General features: G+C 56.1%; 2 protein-coding genes across 7 annotated transcripts; one reads left to right on the top strand and one right to left on the bottom strand.

Annotated features, from left to right (window-relative positions):
- Positions 1-4549: 4549 nt before the first annotated feature.
- On the bottom strand, positions 4550-13257 carry LOC139677896 (protein PML-like). 2 transcript variants are annotated; one of them, XM_071568324.1, is made up of 10 exons: positions 13180-13257; positions 12155-12256; positions 10874-11441; positions 9653-10230; positions 9068-9141; positions 8528-8608; positions 8222-8438; positions 7555-7607; positions 5594-5750; positions 4550-5508 (listed from the first exon to the last, which is right to left on the bottom strand). In XM_071568324.1, the coding sequence occupies exons 2-10, from the start codon at positions 12204-12206 to the stop codon at positions 4937-4939; spliced, it is 2352 nt and encodes a 783-aa protein (XP_071424425.1). In that variant the 5' UTR covers positions 12207-12256; positions 13180-13257; the 3' UTR covers positions 4550-4936. The 2 variants fall into 2 exon arrangements, with proteins under 2 accessions (XP_071424425.1, XP_071424424.1); XM_071568323.1 differs by having other exon boundaries at positions 12155-12260.
- On the top strand, positions 12328-18566 carry STOML1 (stomatin like 1). Of its 5 annotated transcripts, none has more exons than XM_071568327.1 (8): positions 12328-12346; positions 12978-13806; positions 14046-14152; positions 14288-14437; positions 14884-15087; positions 15836-16064; positions 16633-16836; positions 17481-18566. In XM_071568327.1, the coding sequence occupies exons 2-8, from the start codon at positions 13659-13661 to the stop codon at positions 17681-17683; spliced, it is 1245 nt and encodes a 414-aa protein (XP_071424428.1). In that variant the 5' UTR covers positions 12328-12346; positions 12978-13658; the 3' UTR covers positions 17684-18566. The 5 variants fall into 5 exon arrangements, with proteins under 5 accessions (XP_071424428.1, XP_071424427.1, XP_071424429.1 ...); XM_071568326.1 differs by lacking the exon at positions 12328-12346 and adding an exon at positions 12381-12460; XM_071568328.1 differs by lacking the exon at positions 12328-12346 and adding an exon at positions 12385-12464 and having other exon boundaries at positions 16636-16836.
- Positions 18567-19219: the final 653 nt, after the last annotated feature.

Below are 19219 nucleotides of genomic sequence, written 5' to 3' on the forward strand. Positions count from 1 at the left end.
CCTTTGGGAAGCGTTTGTGGATGGGGATGCGGAGTTGGATCCTCCTGTCCCCGGTCCCCAGGCGGTGCTGCCGTCCCCCCACGCCCGATCCATGCGGTATCTCCACGGGCGATGAGCTGCGTGTGCCAGCCCGTCCCGTCGCTCGGCGCTCATTGATTGCAATGCACTTTTAAACACGGCGGGGGAAGGAGATGGGAAGTGAGGGAAACACACGAGCGCTGCCGTGGGTCCCCAAGACGGGACCGTTCCCTCCCAGCTTCCTTCCGAAGGTTTCAGCCCCTTGGAAAGGCGCAAGGAGTGCCCTATTTCCCTCGCAGTTTCGGCTCCATGTGGGGGGCTGTTCTCCCCCTCTGCCCCCCGGCGTGTCCCTCGCATGGAGAAACCACTGATTTTGGGAGCGGAATCGATTCCTGTCTCCCGCCATCCCTCCCTTCTCCCCGCATCCCTCCATCTTTGCCCCACCGGGAGCTCTGTCGCGGGGGCTGGGGCGGACTCAGTATGGAGTCGGATGGGTCCCCGACTCGGCTCTGTCGCGACAGCCAGCGGCCCCGCCTAGAGTTGCGACTACCGCCCCTTCCACATTCCCCACGGGGGCTTGGGACGTCCCGGGGAGCTTCAGGCGTAGGGACTCACGAGGGTCTTAGGGAGGGTCTCGCTGCCTCCCTGCTTGCACGCAGGCAGAGGAAAAGCCCGACCACCTCACCCTCGCCGGGAGCGCGCTCCGCATCCCCGCCCCGAGGCCACGGGGATGGATGGGCGTGTTCTTCCAAGGACGAGAAGCGGGAGGAGGGAGCGGAGAGGGGGTGATGACTGGAGGGACAGAGCACAAGCTGCTTGACAGCAAAATGTCAGATCTGATCTTCGATGACGGCTCCCATCCTCTCAGAAGCCGTGTCCAAAGTCCCCCAGCCTGACACCTGCTGCCCGGCACAGATTTGGCCCAACTCAACTGACACCCCTTAGGGAAAGCCCTGGGAATGGTCCAAGGGGACTGTCCCGAGCAGATGGACAAGTCTACCTCGGAACAGGGGTCTGCAGAGGGGCCACACAGGAGGAAGGCATCGCTCCAAATCCAGTGGATACATCCACAGGGGAGCACTTCCCTGTCTCCCTTCCCGCTGGAGTGGAGTTTGAGCGGCCATGGTGCTCTCAGCACCTTCAGGGCTGAGCTGTGACTCACTCCCATCCCACCCCTGTGTCTGGCTCGTCAGCAAAGCATGTCCTCACCCTCACCGTGCACTCCCAAGCACCAGCAATCAGGGAATTACAGCATCAGACATTTGAAGTTGTGGTTTATAGGCATTTTTCGCTCATTTTGCTCACTCTCCAAACACTTGCGGGCTGTCACCCTCTCCTGAGCCCCGTGGCAGGGAGTCTTGTGGTCAGTGGGGCAGCACTTGGGGGCTTAGCATCTCCAAACAGGCCCACCCTGCTCCTCATCCAGGTTATTCCACATCCCAGGCTGCCTGTGCTGCCGTGGGGTTGCAGGATCACGGATCAGCCCATGCTGGTGTTCCCAAATGGCTGCAGGTGGGAGACACAGGGATGGAAATCTTGCTTTGAGGAGCATGGAAGTGGATTAAAATGCCACAAGGATGTGACCAGTGAGGAGAGGACACTTTTTTTTTTTCTGGTTTGGCTGCTATCCACAGCACTCCACTGAGCTCTTCCCAAGATGCCTTCATCCATCATGCAAGAGGAAGGAACCCAAGTGTCCTAGATACAGTGGCAGCATTTCAGGAGCATTTCATGTTGTGCTAGAAATGGGTCAGGAATGAGGCACGTGTGACAGAATGGATACACATCCCTCCTCATGCTCCTGAGGGACAGACCCTCACCTAGACACATGTGAGGGCACCAGAGCACAAAGCGGCACGGCATGGGATAGACCATCTACCCAGATTCCCACTCACCCTCCCCAGCTGACACAAGGGGGTTCGTGTCACCTGTGCCTCAGTTTCCCATGAGCTGAGCACAGGGAGTAACCACAGCGCTTGGGTGGCTCTGCAATCCACTCAGATGGGAGCTCCAAGAAGGGAGGGAGAGAAAGTGGGAGGGGTGGAAAAACGAGTAGATAGATGTGTAGGTGGATGGACAAATAGATGGATGAGTGGATGGATGGATGGGAGCAATGGATGGATGGATGGATGGATGAGTGGGTGGATGGGAGGATGGATGGATGGATGGATGGATGGATGGATGGATGGATGGATGGATAGATGGATGGATGAGCAGGCTCTGGAGCTGCTCACTTCTTCTCACACCTCACTTACCTCAGCCCCAGGCACCCCAAGTTTCATTGTGCTCCTAAACACGTGGCAAGTGGAGGCTGGCCTGGGGACTGGGTCCACAGCTGGTGTTGACCATCACAGCTCCAGGGACATGTCTCCCACTGGTCAGGGGCACTGCTTATTTCAATCTCCAGTTTGGGCTCTCCTGGCTTCTCCAACTCCCCCAAGATCAGGCAAGTGCATGAACCATCACTGTGGGAGCCTCCTCGCTGCAGGACCTGCCTGGCCAGAGACAGTGTTGCTTTTCCTTCCACCTAGAAAAGTCTTCCCTCAGCTTTGCCTCACCACTTCTCCAAATATTTAAGAGCCCTGACCACTTTGTCCTCACTCTCAACATTCCATGGGATAAAAACCTGTTCAGGTGATAGTAAAGTGATGTTTTTACTAGAAATGTAATTCAGGTAACCTTTCTCAGACTCACAGGGGTGAATCCTCCTCTGTGCTGGACTTCCCCCACCCTGGCCAGTGGACCTGAGCGATCTCACAGGGTACAGTCGACGCAGAGGAACCAGCCCTTTGGCTCTAATTAGTTTTGCATGATTGTTGGGGGAAGAAATCCATTTTCATAACCAGAAAGGATTTATGCTTCTCCTTCTTGCTTTTTTTCCCCCTCTCTTGAGTCCCAGAGCACTTTTCTCAGGGCTGGCGGGGAGTCATTTTATGAATGGTTTAGATTGAGCAATGCATTATTAATAACAGCCAATCAAGCCAGCATGATAATATATATCATTTCAGGAGATTCGCTTAATTCAGTAAAGTTATTTATTGCACTAAGAAAACCCAGAGAGACTCTGATTCTTCCTGGAAGGGGAATTTTTATGGGGTGGCTCTGGGTGGAAGGGAGGTCTGCACCAGTGTCGAAGCTTCCTGTTGGAGTTGAAAGCTGGTGAGGCTTTGGGGGAGCTCTCAAACCATTTTCTCCAGGATTTGAGGCTTGTTGGGTGCAGCTTTGCTCCCTCCGCAGTGACAGACCCTTTTCTAGCCAGATGAATGAGCTTTACGGCAGCTCAGGGCAAGAGAAACAGCTAATCCTGCTGCCGCAGTCCATTGGCTCCGTCATTGTTTTCCAAGGCTTTGATGAAGCCGGTGACAGCAGACAGATGGGCTCTGCCCTCCTCCGCCCGCACCCCTCGGGCGAGGCTGATCCCCCGCACAACCCTGGAGCAGCCACCAGAGGATCCTCGCAGTGAATTTGCTGACAAGCCCTGTGTCAACGTGCCGGCTCCTTTGGGACCACTGCTGTAACAGTGAGAGCTCATCGCTGTGTCCAGGCCATGGCTTGTTCCCAGTGGGCTCCCAGAATAAGGGAGGCACTTTTCCTCCCTGTATCCTCCCAGTTTTCCATGCCTGGCATCTCCTCTTGGGGAGGAGATTCTCACCCTTCCCTGTCCACCTTTACCTTTCCCTGTTCCACTTCACACTTCCTTACCCACCTGCACTCTTCCCTGCTGACCTTCACCTTCCCTGTCCACCTTCACCCAGCTGAAGCCCCCAGAGCTCCTGTCCACCCTTCCCACTCCTCTCCCTCTGAACAGCAACCCAGACACTTTGGTCATGGCCACAGTACCCCTCAGGTACAGGAGGGATCATGGGTGGGCACCAGGGATGTAAGACACGTGGGTGTGAGTGTGCAACAGTCTGAGTGTACAACAGTGAGTGTGAGTGCATACAACAGAGTGTGAGTGTGCACAAGGGAGTGTGTCCACAAGGCAGTGTGAGTGTGCACAAGGGAGTGTGTCCACAAGGGAGTGTGAGTGTGCACAAGTGAGTGTGTCCACAAGGGAGTGTGAGTGTGCACAAATGACTGTCCATATGTGAGTGCACCCAAGCAGGGAGGGGTATGCACAAGCGAGTGTGAGTGTGCATGAGTGTGAGTGTGGACAACTGTGTGCGTGCACAACTGAGTGTGAGTGTGCACGAGTGAGTGCACAAATGAGTGTGTTCACACGTGAGCGTGAGCGCTAACAATTGAGTGTGCGTGGGCCCAAGGACGGACGGTGCCAGCCCCGACGCTGCAGATCGTGTGTGGCTGTACAAAGAGGACACCTGGTGGCGCATGTTACTCACTGCCGTGTCACCCACAGCCCTGCTCGGGGACACCTCTGGCCACCTCTGATTGTCACCACGGCTGCATCAAGCCTGGAGTGGAGGTCCTGGGGGAAGCAAGGTAGGGTAAAGAGAACCCCAAGCATCTCCCCCTCCACCTGGCTGGAAAAAGAAAGAAGAAAGACACCACAATAAATCACACTGGCCTGTGTTGTGCCATTTATTATTTTATATAGTATATATTTATTACTTATATATTGTAAAGATATTAATTTGATTAGATTGTTTCTTCCCCTGAGAGCTGGCCCAGGGGCCTGAACCTTTTAAGCCCAATGCTGGGAGCAGAGAGAGCTTGGGAGTCCTGTTTAGTGCTGCTGAGAGCTTCCCTGCATCCCTCGTGAGCATTCCTGTATCCCCAGTGACCATCCCTGCATCCCTAGTAAGAATCCCTGCATCCCTGTTGGATATCCTTGCATCCCTGTTGGATATCCCTGCATCCCTGTTGTATATCCTTGCATCCCTGTTGGATATCCTTGCATCCCTGGGGAGCATCCTTGCGTCCTGCATCCCTGGTGCAGTTAACCTGAGACCTGGCTGGCTCACACCTCTTCCAGCTCCCGCAGGACAAGGTTGCGCTGAGCCAGGACCTTGGCTGTCTTCATGGTGAGCAGCTTCTCCTGCACCAGGGGCCAGAGGAGGGTGTAGCTCTGCACGTTGCGGTGGGTGAGCACCATGTCCATAGCCAGGTGCACAGGGAGAGCCAGGGCTCCCCAAAGATCCTGCAAGGCCTTGGCCGTAGCCAGGGCGCCTTCTCTAAGCTGCTGCTGCAGGTACCAGCTCAGCAGGTTCTTCAGCCTGTAGGAAGGGGCCTCAGGCACCTTTTCCTTGACAAAGGACAACATATCCACGTAACCACACACAACGTGGCAGAAGTCCACTTTCCTCCCTGTGGTATCCAGGGCTTTAAAGAGAGCACGCAGCTCCGGTCCCCAGACGTTATAGACAATGAGGAGGGGCCTGGGGAGCAGAGAGAGGTACCAGAGGAGGTACTGCACCCCCACCTCCAAGGGGTTGCTCTGGGGGAGCAGCGCCGCCACCGACTCGGGGGTCTGGATCAGCGTTTTGAAGGTGTGGTCTCCGTTCACTGCTGCCATCTCCATGATGTTCTGGGCTGCAGAGGCGAAAGGATGGGGCTGGAGTAAGTGTTTGAGGGTGCCCCTCTCTGTCCCCCAGCCCCTGGGAAAGGCAATGCTCACTTCTCTGATTAACCTTCAGGCTGAGGAACACCAAAGCACCCGGCTCCAAAGGGTCGTCCAAGGGGCTGGTGGGGTCAGTGTTGCTGTGGGGTGAGGTGCCACTCCTGGACCATGTGGGACTGGAGGGTTTCTTGATGTCCTTGGGCTCACTGAAAGCCTGCAAGAGATTGAAGAAGGGATCCAAGTCCCGTCTGCTTGCTTGGACCTAGCTGGGAAGGCATGAGGAGCACTTTGGGTGCACCGCTGGCGCCATGGGCAGCAATCTGCTTGGGGGCAATGCCATGAAAACCACGGGTGTGATGTTCTGGCACTGGGTGTGTGCTGTGTCCAGAGTGGGCTGGCCATGGGGACCCCCACTGAGAGCCCAAAACCAGCATCAGAAACAAGTGATCAAGAGCAAAGCCCTGAAACCAGCTTGTCCTAAGCAGGGTTGGGATTCAGGCACTGACACGCAAGTCCAGGGATTGTTATCCCTTGCAGTTCATCTCATACGGATGCAACCATGCAGGGACATGCCTGAGCAACCTCACCCCATGAGACACTTAAAGATCTCATTGGTTTCTAGAGGAAACAAAGACTGGATCAGGTCAGAAGGAGGTTTGGGGCCTCTCCAGCCTCAGCAGATCCAGTGCCTACAGCAGTGCTTCCCAGGGATGAACAACAGCAGCCACACCACCACCCCCTGCCCAGCATCAGCAGGGATGGACATCCACAGTACCTCCCTATGGGAGGAGTAGGACAGCAGCACATTCAAGAGGGTCCAACCTTGGTTTTCTTCCCTCTTCCCCCCAAGACAATACTGCACTCATTTCCTGGGGCCACGGTACATCCACCTCCCTCCACACCAGCTCTCTGCTACTTCACCTGCAGCTCAGGAGTGGTGGAAACACGGCTGGACAGACATGTGCAGGTTCCTCAGCTCAGGGAATGTGTTTTACCCCTGGGACACCTCTCTCTGCTACACCCTTATATCCACATTGTACTACAGGACACCTGGTTCACTCAGAGATTGCTCCCAGCAAGCTGCTGACATCCCCCAAAGCCCCAGCCTTGGGATTTTTTGCCATTAGCAGGGAGTGAGGACAGGTTTTAGTCCCACAACTCTCTTTTTTCCTTTATCAGAGGAGTCAGGAAAAACAGAACAGGAAGAAATGAATAAGGAAGCCAGCAGTGGGCTGGGATTTAATCTGGGAAGTTTTATTGAAGAGCAAGAAGAGCTTATGCATTCATGTATACATAAAAAAGCAGCTGTTAACCCCTCATTAAGCCAGTACTGGAAAACCAACCCCCCTCCCCAATACCAAATCAGCCACACTTGCCTCTGATTCCCAAGAGATTCCCTGCTCATGATGGTGATAGGGTATCTCATCTGGGATCCCATCCCTTGGATCATCTCACCACCTCAGCCAGGGCCATTTGGCTGCCACACTCCAGTCTGCAGCACCAGAGCTGTGAAATGCCACTGTGGGGGTGCTCAGGTATTCCCTCCCTGCTCCAGTGGCTTCCCAGAGCATCTCAGCCTGTGCAGGCATAGGACTGATGAACTCTGAGAGCACAGATGCTACACTCCCCTCATAAATTTGATTTTTAGGTAAAATTGATTGGTTTTAAGCTAAGAATAATCTTCCTAGGAAGCCACAAGGACCGACTCCAAAGAGTCGTCTCGGGGCATCCCCTCTCAGAGCAGATCAGGGCAGGATTTACAACTGCTCCAGAAAACCAGGAGCAAAAGTCTTAGTCCAGGAGAACTAGATTTGGAATGGCCCAGATGCCCTGCCACCTGGGAGTACTCAAAGTGGAAAAGAAAGCCACAAGCAAGTCTCTGGGTGCTGTTGGGAAAGGAGAAGGCTCAGCTCCAAGCACAGCTGGAGGAAAGGGCAAGGCACCCCGGAGACGATGGGGTGCAGCCATCTCTTCTCCGGCAGCGCAGCTCAAGGAGGGAGGTCTGACGTTACACTCACCACCGTGTCCTCCTCACTGTCATCTGAGCTGCAGATGATGATGCTGGTGATTTCTGTGGAAGGAACAGGAGGATGCTGAAGCTCCAAGACTGTGATACTGGATGCCATTTGATCAACTCTCTTGAGTTTTGCAGCAGGACCATGAACCACCCAGCCCTTAGATGCACCCCAAGGTGGGGGTAAACTTTCTGACTGTTGCTTCACCCCAGGGATCCTGCACCAGCCTCTCCAGAAGGTGCATTTCATCCTCTATCCTCGTTGCAGAGCCGATCCCAGGACTCCCCACTGCAGGATGCAGCTATGGGAAGAAAATGTGTCTTCCTAAAAAATTTAGTGGGTTTTGCTCCAGGAAAATTCACTACTCCTGCAGCATGAGGCAGAGGAGTCTTTCTACACTTTCCCTGCTGCTATGCTCTTCCCTAAGCTTGGATTTCAGCCACGTTGGAAGCAGGACATGGAGCTGGATGGAGCATCCACATCCACCCCAAGCATTGCTGTTGTACTTATACCCTGGGAAGCAGCTCCCACCCTCTGCTTCTCTGACCCAAGGGAGGCTGGCCAAGGCTCTGAGTGCCTAGGGGTGCAGAGAGGTTGGAAAAGAGGGAAGACCCCCAGAATGCAGGGGAAAAGATGGGATAACAAGGATGGAGACATTCCCAGCTCCCACCTGCATCATCCGTGTGGCTGCTGGTGGCAGCGGTGCTGCTGCAGTTCCCTTTTGGCATGGAGGTGCTGGGCTCTCTTGGGAAATCCCACTGGTCTGAATGGGCATCACTGGGGCCCGACATGTCGTCAGATTCCAGTTTCATTATTTTGGGAGAGACCTGGTTGCCCCTTTCCGTGCAATGGACAATCCGTTTGTGCCATGAGGAGACAGGGAGAGTCTGGAGAGGAGAGAGCACAGGGGGTGGAAGGTGCCGGGGTGGCAACTCCTGGTTCCCAAGGGCTCCTGCCTGGTTGGGATGGTTCTTACCCTGTCCATATGCACCTCCTCGAGGCTGGTGGGTGAGGTGACTGAGGTGCTCTGGTTTTCAAGCTGGACTTGATCCTCTTGCTGTGGAGAGAGCATGGAGCAGCGTTAGGGTGAACTTGAAGAACATCAACACCTCTGCAGGTTTGAGGTGTCCTCAGAAAATGTGGGGGGCAGAAACATCCTCAAGAGGGGGCAAACTGAGGCACAGCCTGGACATGTGGCTTGGCTCAAGGTTTGTGCTTTAGTGATGGTTTTCCCTGTGGAAATTGAGGGATGAAGCAGCAGGCTAGGAGAAGTGGGACAGGGTAGGCACACACATAGGTAGTAGAAAATGATGGCTGTAATGCACGTTCTTCCCTGTCCAGGCAGAAACATCCTTGGGGATTTGTTGATGAAAAATGGGAGTGATGGACTGGGGAGGGTAAGGCAGACCCTTGGGAAAGACTGGGAAAGGTCAGAGGAAGGGAGGATTCATGTTTTGGCTGATGCAGGAGCCCTCCCCACATGGCACCATACAGGGATGGAACAACGAAGTCTCACCACGTAGTTCTCCAGGGCCACTTCAACCATGGGGACAGGTTGGGATTCAATGGGGACAGGTTGGGATTCAGTATCTGCAACAGAGAGAACAGGGCTGAGATCCTGAATTGAAGCCTCCAGAGTTCCCACTCAGTCCTGGCCACAGCTGAGATGGGGAACACCTGCCTGACAGCTGCAGCAAGGAAGGGGCAGCTCCCATCTCTTTTCCCTTTCCCATCTCTTTGGTTTGGGATGGTCCAAGGGCTTAGGAGGCTCTGGGAACCCAGAAATCATCATCACCAGAACCTGTTAGATTGGTGGGAGTCCAAAACAGGGGTCTGGACATATAAGCAAAGGAGCAAATCTTGGCCCCAGTACAAATAAAGACCACAAGAATGGATTTGGGCATCTCCTCATGTAGGAAGCAGAAGTAGAAGGGAAATTGTGGATGCTCCACCCCTGGAAGTGTCCAAGGCCAGGTTGGACAGGGCTTGGAGCAACCTGGGCTAGTGGAAGGTGTCCTAGCCCGTAACAGAAGTGTGGAAGGAGATGAACTTTAAGGTCCCTCCAACCCATGATTCTCTGATCCCCATGGCACACCCTCACCTGGTTGTCCTGTGACACGCTCCACTAGTGCCTGCAGCCTGGCCCTGCACTCAGACAAGTCCCCGTGCTGCCCTCGGTCCGTGACCACTGGCAGCTGCAGCCACTGGAGCTCCTGCAGCGAGCCCTTGATGAAGGGCTGCATGTCCATCACCTCCTGCTCCGTGGCATACAGGCTCATCTTCTCCACCAGCCGCTCGCCCGCCTCCATGCGCCGCAGCACCCCCTCCACGTGCCGCAGCTCCCGCGCCAGCTCCTGCCGGCCCTGCTCCTGACGCGCCTCCACCAGCCCCACCAGCTCCTCTTCCTCCTGCCGGATCAGCCGCACCAGCTGCTCCACGCGCTGCCGGATCAGCTCCCGCATCTCCCGCTGCGCCTCCTCCAGCCGGGCGGCCTCGCCCTGCAGGGACGCGTAGGTGGCCTCGAAGCCGCTCCGGCGCCGCCGCAGCTCCCTGTCCATGCGGCTCAGCTCCTCCTGCCTGCGCTGGGTCTCGCTGCGGATGTCGCAGAACGGCGCGTGCTGGTTGTCCAGCAGCGCGCACGAGCAGCACAGAGCCTTCTCACACTGCTGGCAGTAGATGCTGGCGGGGAACAGGAGTGTCCTTCAGAGCCGGCAGGGCATTGGGGAAGGAAAAGCACTTCTGCTGCAATGGGCAGGATTCCCCCTGTCCAAGGGACAGCTGGGATGGGAAACTGAGGCATGGGGGGCTTTGCCTCACTGCACCAGCTGCAGGTCTGGCCATGACGCTGGGGCTTCAACCCACCTTTGCTCCCCTCCCTCATCCCAGGCTCCCTGCCAGACCAAGAGCACACAGAATCACAGAATAGTCTCCTGAGTCGGAAGGGATCCACAAGGACCATCCAGTCCAACTCCTGGCTCTGCACAGACACCCCAACAATCCCACCATGTGCCTGAGAGTGTTGTCCAAACACCCCTTGAGCTCTGGCAGCCTTGGGGCCATGACCTTTGCCTTGGGGAGCCTGTGCCAGTGCTCAAACACCCTCTGGGCAAAGGACCTTTTCCTGAGATCCAACTTAAACCTCTCCTGGCACAGCATTGTGTGATTCCCTCTGGCCTTATCACACCTTCGTGTCTCCCCAAGGTTGCAGCTGGTCCTTTCCAAAGGCAGGTGATGAAACCCCTTTTGGCAGATTTGCTCCTGCAGCAGCAACCCTAAAGCCCTGGAAACAGGATGGGATGCAGGAACAAGGCACCACTCTCACCTGCAGACAGGGCTCTGGTTGGGGTGACTGGAACTGGTGCAAAAAAGGTTGCAAGACTTCCTGTTGTCTTCCAGGAACTGATGGGCTGACTCGGCACGAAGCTCCTCCACCTTCCTGACTTTGTGAGTCTTCTTCTTGTGCCACCACTGGTGGTCCTCAAAGCACTTGGCACAGAAGAACTCCTCACACTCGCAGCACCACACCAGCGCCGCTTCACCCCGACACCGGTTGCAAGCAGGACCACCATGGCTGGTGATCTGCTTGTAGACCTTCAGCCGGGCCTGCAGGTTGGTGAAGAGCAGGTTGTCCATGTCTGGGATGCCATTGGCCTGTGGGATGGCCGTACAGCACACAGGGCACTGCCCAACAGGCTTGTTCTCACTCAGGCAATCGAGGCACAAGGTGTGGAGGCAGGTGAGGAGCTTGAGGTTGGGGGATTCCTGCCGGCAGCCCTCGCAAAGGAGGAACTGGAAATCATCCTCCACTGCTGGAGGGTGGGATGGAGGCGAGCATGCCGGTGCATCCATCTGGGGTCTCGTCTCCATAGGGGCAGTGGCATCGTCTCCATCTAGGTGGGATGTGGAGGAAAGACCCGCCCCATGAGATGGAAGTTTGGGAGTCTCAGTCCCACCTGTGGCCATCCCACTTCACCCAACTGCTGCAGGGGAGGGATGAGGGAGCCACAGGGTGCATTCGAGGCTTCTCTCCATCTCTCCTGCTGAGGGCGGGCAGGTGGCAGCACTCCAGGTGCTCTCCCAGGGAGGTTCTCTGCTGGATATAAAGGGTTGTGCTCCCTGTTGCCCTCCATGTGGAGCCCTTGGAGGCTTTACTCCACCCTCTCTGACTTCCCTTCCAGGAATTCCAGATCTCCAAACTGGGGTGGGGAAGGGGAATTTAAGCACTTTCCTGCCCTGTGAGCAGCAAAAGCTGGGGAGGGAAAAGGAGGGACCCTTGCAACGGTCCCCAGAGACTCCTGCAAAACTTCCCAAACAGTACTGAGATCTTGGCACCACCCCTGTCCCCAAAGGTGTCCCCTTCCCCACTCTTCGCTGCCCGAGCCCTCCTTCAGCCCGGCAGCACAGACAAACTCCCCTCTGCCAATAAAGCTGGGAACCCACTTACCTCCTCCCCTCCGCAATGGTTTTGTACCCTAAAAATTAACACACGCATACCCCTCCAAGCAGGCAATGCCCGCGGGTCCCTTTGGGGAACTCCGGATCGGGCTTTGTCCTCCTCCCCATCCCGTCTCCCTCTCCAGAAAAGCGGGGAGCCCTTCGTTACCTGCTGGGGGGCCGGGGCCGGGCGGCTGGGGGGCAGCGGGGCTGTCGGGCATGAGAGCGGTGAGAGGGGGAAGCCGTCAGAGTCCACTTTCGTTTCCCCAACCTGGCTGGAAGATAAGAAGGAGGAGCTGGCGGGGAAGAGGCGGAGAAGGCAGAGCGGGGGGGCCCGGGCCGGGAGGGACCGCCGGAGCTGGTGGGTGGGACCGGAGTGAGACGGGGGTTCTCCGCTCCCACCCTCTACCTGCCCTCTGCCTGGGGGTGCCGGTGGAAAACCCGGCGGGAGGGGAATTGCAGGGACCGGGGGCATGTTGGTACTTGGGAGGAATATTGGTACCTGGAGGGAGGGCGAGCCGGGACTGGGAGGACGCTGGAACCGGGGTGGAGATGCGGGTACCGGGGTGGGGATGGGGGTAGCGGGGTGTGATGCGGGTACCAGGACGGGGAAAGAAGGCACCAGGGAGCTGGCACTGGCAGGGAAATGCAGGCACTGTGGGGGGACTCTGGTACCAGGGGGATGCAGGAACTGGGGTCAGGATTCTGGTACCAGAGATGGGATGCTGATACCGGAGGGATCCTGGTACCAGAGGGATGCTGGCACAGGGGGATGCTGGCACCGAGAGGGGTTCGCATAACAAAGCTCTGCTCCATCTGCTAGATAGGACCCCCGAGCGGTGCTGAGGGGCACGTCTGGGTGTTGTCTCGGCTGCAAGAGCTGCTGCTTTGTTTGGGGCAGGGTTGGGCCCCTGCTTCAGCCGAGGGGGCCTTTAAACCCGCCCTATTAAATCCCCCATAGCGCGGCTGATGCATCTCCACTACCTTTGCAGCCGGAGAGACGGAGAGGGGTTGTTTTGGCATGGTGAGAAGGCCACGCCGGAGCAGGAATTCCTGGGAAAAATATCTTTCCCGCATCCCTGTGGAGCCGGGGTACCCTCCGGAGCCCCCCATGGTGGATGTGTGATAGAGACCCCCGTGTTCCCCATGGCCGGCGGAGCGTTTCCCTGGCAGGGCCTCTCCGGAAAAACTCACCGATCCGTGAGCCATGAGCCGTGTCGTCCCTGTGCCGTCAGCAGCCACATGACGAGAGGACCAGGAAGCGCCAAGGGCTCCCTCCTTCCTCCCCTCAGCATCCTCAGCGCGGCCGCCGCTCCCCACGGCCACCCCGGAGGCATCCCCAGCTCCAGGGCAGTGCCCAGTGAGGAGTGACCGCGGCACCGCAGCTTTTATCTCCGGGCGCGGCTCCTTCCCAGAGGATCTCCGAGAGGATGTGAAGCCTCCAGCATCCCGCCTGGGGTGAGACCCCGGCCAGGGAAGCCCCTGAAGGATCGAATTTCTTCCAGCAAATGCCCTCGGTGATTACAGCAGGGCTTGTCAGCTTTCCTCCGGCATCTCTCACAGCAGGGACACTGGTGACAGGGACAGAGGTGGCTGCAGTGGCAGAAGGGAATCAGGATTAGAGGAGCACTTCGGAGCACCAGGAGCAAGGCCCTGTGTGAGGCACTGACACCATGTTCAGCCGCTCTGGATACCAAGCCCTTCCCTTGGGAGACTTTGACCGCTTCCAGCAGTCCAGCATTGGGTTCTATGGGGCCCAGAAGGGCTTCTTCTGCTTCAGAGACAAGCAAGACCTGCTGGGACCATCTGGGAATACTGCAGGTGAGTTCCAGCTCTCTGGGGCTGGCTGGGAATACCACAGGTGACTCCCAAACTTAAAGGGGAATCACTGCCTTCCTCCCTGTTGCTCCTAGTGCTGGAGGGCATCACACTTGCTGGGTGCCCTGCCTGCTGTGGCTGCCTAAGGTGCAGGGTGCATGGGGGGAAAGGGCTTGGATGGGGTTCATGGGCAGGGCAGGGGGGTTTGGAGCAGGTACATCCCCCTTTCACCCCCTTTGCAGACTCCTCCCAGGGTTGGCTGTCCTGGATCTGCCATGGGATTATCACCTCCTTGGTTTTCTTGCTGATGGTTGTCACCTTCCCCATCTCAGGATGGTTTGCCTTGAAGGTAAGTGAGGAAAGCACGTGAGAAGTGGGATGACAACTCACCGTCCCTGAGGGGACTATTCTGAGCTGCCCCTGGTCCTGACATTGCAGGATCACAGGTTTTGCTTCTGTTCTGGTCTAAACTTTCCCGTTCCAGGTTGTGCCCACCTATGAGCGAATGATCATCTTCCGCCTGGGCCGCATTCGGGCTCCGCAGGGACCTGGCATGGTCCTGCTGCTGCCCTTCATTGACCACTGGCAGCGGGTGGATCTGAGGACAAGGGCCTTCAATGTGCCCCCCTGCAAGGTGAGCTGTCATCCCTCAGGGTGGGATGGAGAAATAGCTCTAAAATACCCAGAGCAGGTGGATTTTGGAGTGGTCTGACCCTTGGTGACCCAGCTTTCAGCTCCTCCTGGCAAGGCCAGGGGCATTGTAGGTGGTGCTGTGAAGTCAAGAGTGCTCACCTGCCTGAGGTCAAAAAGCTCCTCTTGCCTTTAAACACCTTGTTCTGTGGATGTTCCTGGCTGGAGACATCCCCAAACCATCAATCCCTACCCTTCCCAGATGCCTTTCAAACTGGAAACTGTCCTCACCATCCAGACTAGCCGATTGGTTTTGTTTCTAATAATCCTCTTAATAAAGACATCTAGGGCTTGTTACCATCTGGGAATGCCTTTGCTGCCAGGATCTACACACAAGGGTTGGGCCATGGGGCAGAGAGTGGAAGAGATCCTGACTCTCCTCTGCCCCAGCTGACCTCCAAGGATGGGGCGATCATCTCCATGGGTGCTGATGTCCAGTTCCGGGTGTGGGACCCCGTGTTGTCCGTGATAATGGTGAAGGACCTCATCGCGGCCACCCGCATGATGGCACAGAACGCCATGACCAAGACCTTGATGAAGAAGAGCCTCCGTGAGATCCAGGGGGAGAAGCTGAGGATTGAGGAGCAGCTGCTGGTGAGGATTGCCTCAGAGCCCTCCCCAAGACACCCAAACCCTTGCGATCTTGGTATGGAAGTAACAGGAAGCTGCTGAAAGTCCATCTGGCCACAGACCTGGCCAAGAAAGGGAGCTGGGAAAATGTAGTGATTAGCAGGGAGCAGATACTTTCAAATTGCTGGAGGTCTGTGGCTCATCTCTGAGGGCTTTGGGTGCACAGAAAAGCTCATGTGTTGTTGGCAGGCTTAAATTTGGCTTCCATATCTCCTCCAGGAAAATGTTTGGAGGAGGATGCAAACAGGAAATGAGTTTTGGGGAGAGAAGCAGGACAAGGTGGTGACAGAGGGGCAATGAGTCTTGCCTACAATCAACCTGGGCCAGGCCAAGATCTTGTGGGTTTATTGTCTACCAGGGATGATTGTAGAAAGAGGCTGGGCCTTACCTCTGGGGTGCCTGGGGTGGTTTGGAGGCCAGAAATGTCCAACGGGGGGAAAGAAAAAAGGCCATGGAAAGGGGAACAAGATAGAGTTGTCCCTGCTGTCCCAGCCTCCTCCAAGCTGGGAGAGCCACTGGAGGAGCAGTTTGAATGTGAGAGTTGACAACTTGGAGGAGGAGGAGGACTATTGAGCCTGGTCTAACACCCCACTGGTGGGCAGCAGTACAGGATATAGGATGCCAGTGGTTCAGGGTGCCATGGTGGGGAGGTGGTCTCCATGGCCATATCCAGCTCTGCCTGTACTGCCAACACCTCTGCCTTTCTTCCCAGTTGGAGATTAATGACATGACCAAGTCCTGGGGCCTGGAGGTGGACCGAGTGGAGCTGAGTATGGAGGCTGTGCTGCAGCCACCCCGGGACAACTTAGCAGGCCCTCCAGTCACTGTGCCACCTGTGCCAGGGCTGGAGGGGCTGGATGGCACCGTTCAGCAGCTGTCTGCCCATTTCTTTGGCAGCACCCTGGCTCTGGCTGGTGGTGGGACCAGCACTCCAGAGGCAGGTAAACAACCCAGGGTCATCTCTGCTGGGCAGGTCTCTCCTGCCCAGTGACCTTTGTGTCTGTTGGCCATTTGACAGAGGAGTCAAAGTCTGGGAGATGTCACGCTCCCATGAGCACAGCACAAACAGGCTGGTACTGGGGAGGAGGGAGGTCTGCTTTGGACACAGCACATGGCACAGTGCCATCATTCCAGCAAGACATTGGATAAGGGACTGGGGGAGGGCAGAAACAGATTTGCAGGAGCCTGGGCTCAAGACCAGCTCATATCGTAGCCTTTCCACCAGGAGAACCTGAGCCTGAGTTTGCTGAGAGTCACATGGGGGTTTTTCCAGAAACCCTGCAGCAATTTGTGCCCCGTTAATTTTTCAGGGGTAATTTTCCATCCCCTCATAGCCAGGGAAGAATAACGCATGGCAGACAGAGGAGCAGGAACTGGCAAAACCAGTCATTCTCTTCTTGATTAGCTGGAAACTTGCTGGATAAGTAGGTTTCTTTTCTCTGGAGACTTTTTCTGGAGGGTCCAGCTCACCACACAAAGGTGTCCCCTCATCTATCCCATTGTCCACAGCAGACAGCATGGAGACAGTGAACAAGGTGGAGCCTCCCACCACTCCCCTCCATGCCCAGAGGAAGCCCAGCACAGATGAGCTGCTCTCAGCAGTGGAGTCTGTCCTCTCCGAGGCCCTGGTCAGCCAGGTGGGAGCATCCTACCAGGTCAACATCGCCCTGTCCAGCGGCACCTGGAGCACCTACTTCATAGACCTCTCCTCAGGTCACCACTCTTTGGGGTAGTTGTGTTGGAGGGTGTTTTGCTCCTGTGCCCCCTTTGCATGCTGTGAACCCACCTAGCTTGGTGGCCAGAGGTCCCAAACCAAACCCCTTTGGTACCTCCACTGAAGCCACCCCAGGGCCCATCAGGTGAGCACTGCAGTTTGGTGACCACGACCTTGAGTCCATGCTCTCTGGAAGTCTAAAGTATAGTTTGTTCCGGGTTGAAGCCATGAATTTTCCTTCAGAAACAGAGTATTGATGGAAAATGAACAGCCAGGTCTCGTGGCTGGCCTGGAGACTTTAGGAATTGTTGACTCTTGTAGAACACCTGTCCAGTGGGGTAGTGATGGGGGGCCCCTGCCATGCTGGAAGATGTCCTTCTACCACCCTAATCCATCCCCCCCATGGTTGCTGATGGTTTTCCTGGTAGTCATGGCCAAAGCAGGACAGGGCTTGGAGGTGGACCACTGTAACATTGGTCTCCATAAGGTGTAAGGACTCCTGTCTACAAAATCCCCCTGCCAGGCCCTTGTCTGTCATCTCACTCATCTCAATCCTCATGAAACATGGGGGGAAACACCAGCTGGATCAAGGCTGGATCCTGAAGCTGCTGTTTCTCCCTCTCCCACCCATTGTGTCCTACAGGCAGTGGACGGGTTGGCTGCGGCGTGCCCGAAGGCATCCCCGATGTCACTCTGGAATTGTCAGAGAAAGACCTTCAGGACCTCTTTTTGGGTGACCTGCGCCCCCTGAGTGCCTACATGAGTGGGAGGCTGCAGGTGAAGGGTGACCTGCACCTGGCCCTGAAGCTGGAGGATCTCGTCAAGGCGATGAAGCAGCGTAGATAGAGCGTGTGCGTGGGCGCGTGTCCGTGTGCTTGTGTCTCTGTCGGTGTGCGAAGGCGTGGGGACGTGGGGGGCCATGCTGCGTGGTGGGAGCCTTGCCATGCTGGAGCTCCTGCTGCCCTCCCTGTGGGGGCTGCGGAAGGTGGATGAAGATCTGAGCAGGGAAACTGAGGCTGAGCTCCATTGCCCATCCTTGTCCTTGGCTTTCCCTCTATTCCTCATCCTCTGCTTACGATAGAATGGGAACCACTTGGCACCTCAGCATGTGCCAGTTTGCTTCCAGTTGCGTGGAATCACAAACTGGTTTGGGCAGGAAGGACCTTAAAGCTCATCTCATTCCACCCCCTGCGATGGGCAGGGACATCTTCCACTAGGCCAGCTTGCTCCAAGCCCCATCCAACCTGGCCTTGATTTCCTTGGCATAAACTGATGTCCTGGTGTCCCCACAACAGGAGCGTGGCCAGGGATTTCACTGGAAGGGGCATGAGCTGAGCAGTTGAGTGGAGGAGAGCCTGGAGACACTGTGGCCAAGGACAGGAGCCATAGAATAGGGTGGGCAGCTGAAAAAAGGCCACAAGGGCTGGCTGGACCAGACTGGATGCCACCAGCAGGCTGGAACTGGGATCCAGCATGGCACCACTGATGGGATACTGGCATTTATGGGGAAGGAGCAGAGGTGGTGATTTGGGGAATCCCCCGCCTTCCCCACACAGTGGTTCGTAATTAGTGATTGCGCTAATTTGTTCTTCAAGATTCTTTTGCATGCGTGCTGTGAGGTGTGTCCACGGGGGGTGGGGACTGGATATAGACACATAGAGATATTTATTTATTTTGTAAGCTTCCTCCTATCCACTCTTGATGGACAATAAACCTGGTGTGCAGCAGCCTTGGATAGTGCTGGGCTCATGGATTCTGCAAGCAGATGTGGCTCCACCCTTTGTGCCTCAGTTTCCCCCAGGGCATGGGAGCTTCTGCCAGTCAAGGAAGCTCCACCGTGATGAACACATGAAGTCCTGGAGTGGTGAGGAAGAGCTGGCAGGACACTGTGTGGCCTCTCTGGGGATGCTCAGCATCCCAGGGTTAAAAATGTCTTGGAGATCCAGGCAGCTTTACCAGCTCCAGGATGTTCTGCAGGACCAATGGGACAAACCTGAGTGGTCTTGCTGTCCTGTTCCATCCGTGTAAGGGGGTCCTTGCCAGAGGATGGGGTGGGGGGAAAGAGAATTAAGACTTTTCCAAAAATCAAATGTTTGGAATTGAAATGTTTGGAATTGAAATGTTTCATGGCTGCTCTCAGACCAAACCACCTGCTAAATATCTTCTTCAAAGCCTGAGGCTGTGTGGCACCAGCCTGCACCAAGCTTTGGAGATCCTCAGGGCATCAAAACCCCCCAGAGGAGTTGACAGTAGTGCTCCACCATGCCCCCTCTCCCTTGGGGCGTTCCAGAAAAGGTGAACTCCAAGTGCTCCTGGTGGCCCCTCATTTGCAGTGGTCCCCTCTTCATGGTGGTCCCACTTTTGTGGTGCTTCCCCAGTCAT

Source organism: Pithys albifrons, chromosome 13 (genome assembly GCF_047495875.1).
Source record: "Pithys albifrons albifrons isolate INPA30051 chromosome 13, PitAlb_v1, whole genome shotgun sequence".
Lineage (NCBI taxonomy): Eukaryota > Metazoa > Chordata > Aves > Passeriformes > Thamnophilidae > Pithys > Pithys albifrons.

Coding starts and splice junctions, on each gene's coding strand:
- STOML1 (XM_071568327.1), top strand. CDS start 13,659: ATGTTCAGCCGCTCTGGATACCAAGCCCTTCCCTTGGGAGACTTTGAC. Junction 13,807..14,045: donor ACCATCTGGGAATACTGCAG/GTGAGTTCCAGC, acceptor CCCCCTTTGCAG/ACTCCTCCCAGGGTTGGCTG. Junction 14,153..14,287: donor CAGGATGGTTTGCCTTGAAG/GTAAGTGAGGAA, acceptor TTCCCGTTCCAG/GTTGTGCCCACCTATGAGCG.
- LOC139677896 (XM_071568324.1), bottom strand. CDS start 12,206: ATGCCCGACAGCCCCGCTGCCCCCCAGCCGCCCGGCCCCGGCCCCCCA. Junction 11,442..12,154: donor CGGCCCCGGCCCCCCAGCAG/GTAACGAAGGGC, acceptor CATCCCACCTAG/ATGGAGACGATGCCACTGCC. Junction 8,609..9,067: donor TGGCCCTGGAGAACTACGTG/GTGAGACTTCGT, acceptor CTCTCTCCACAG/CAAGAGGATCAAGTCCAGCT.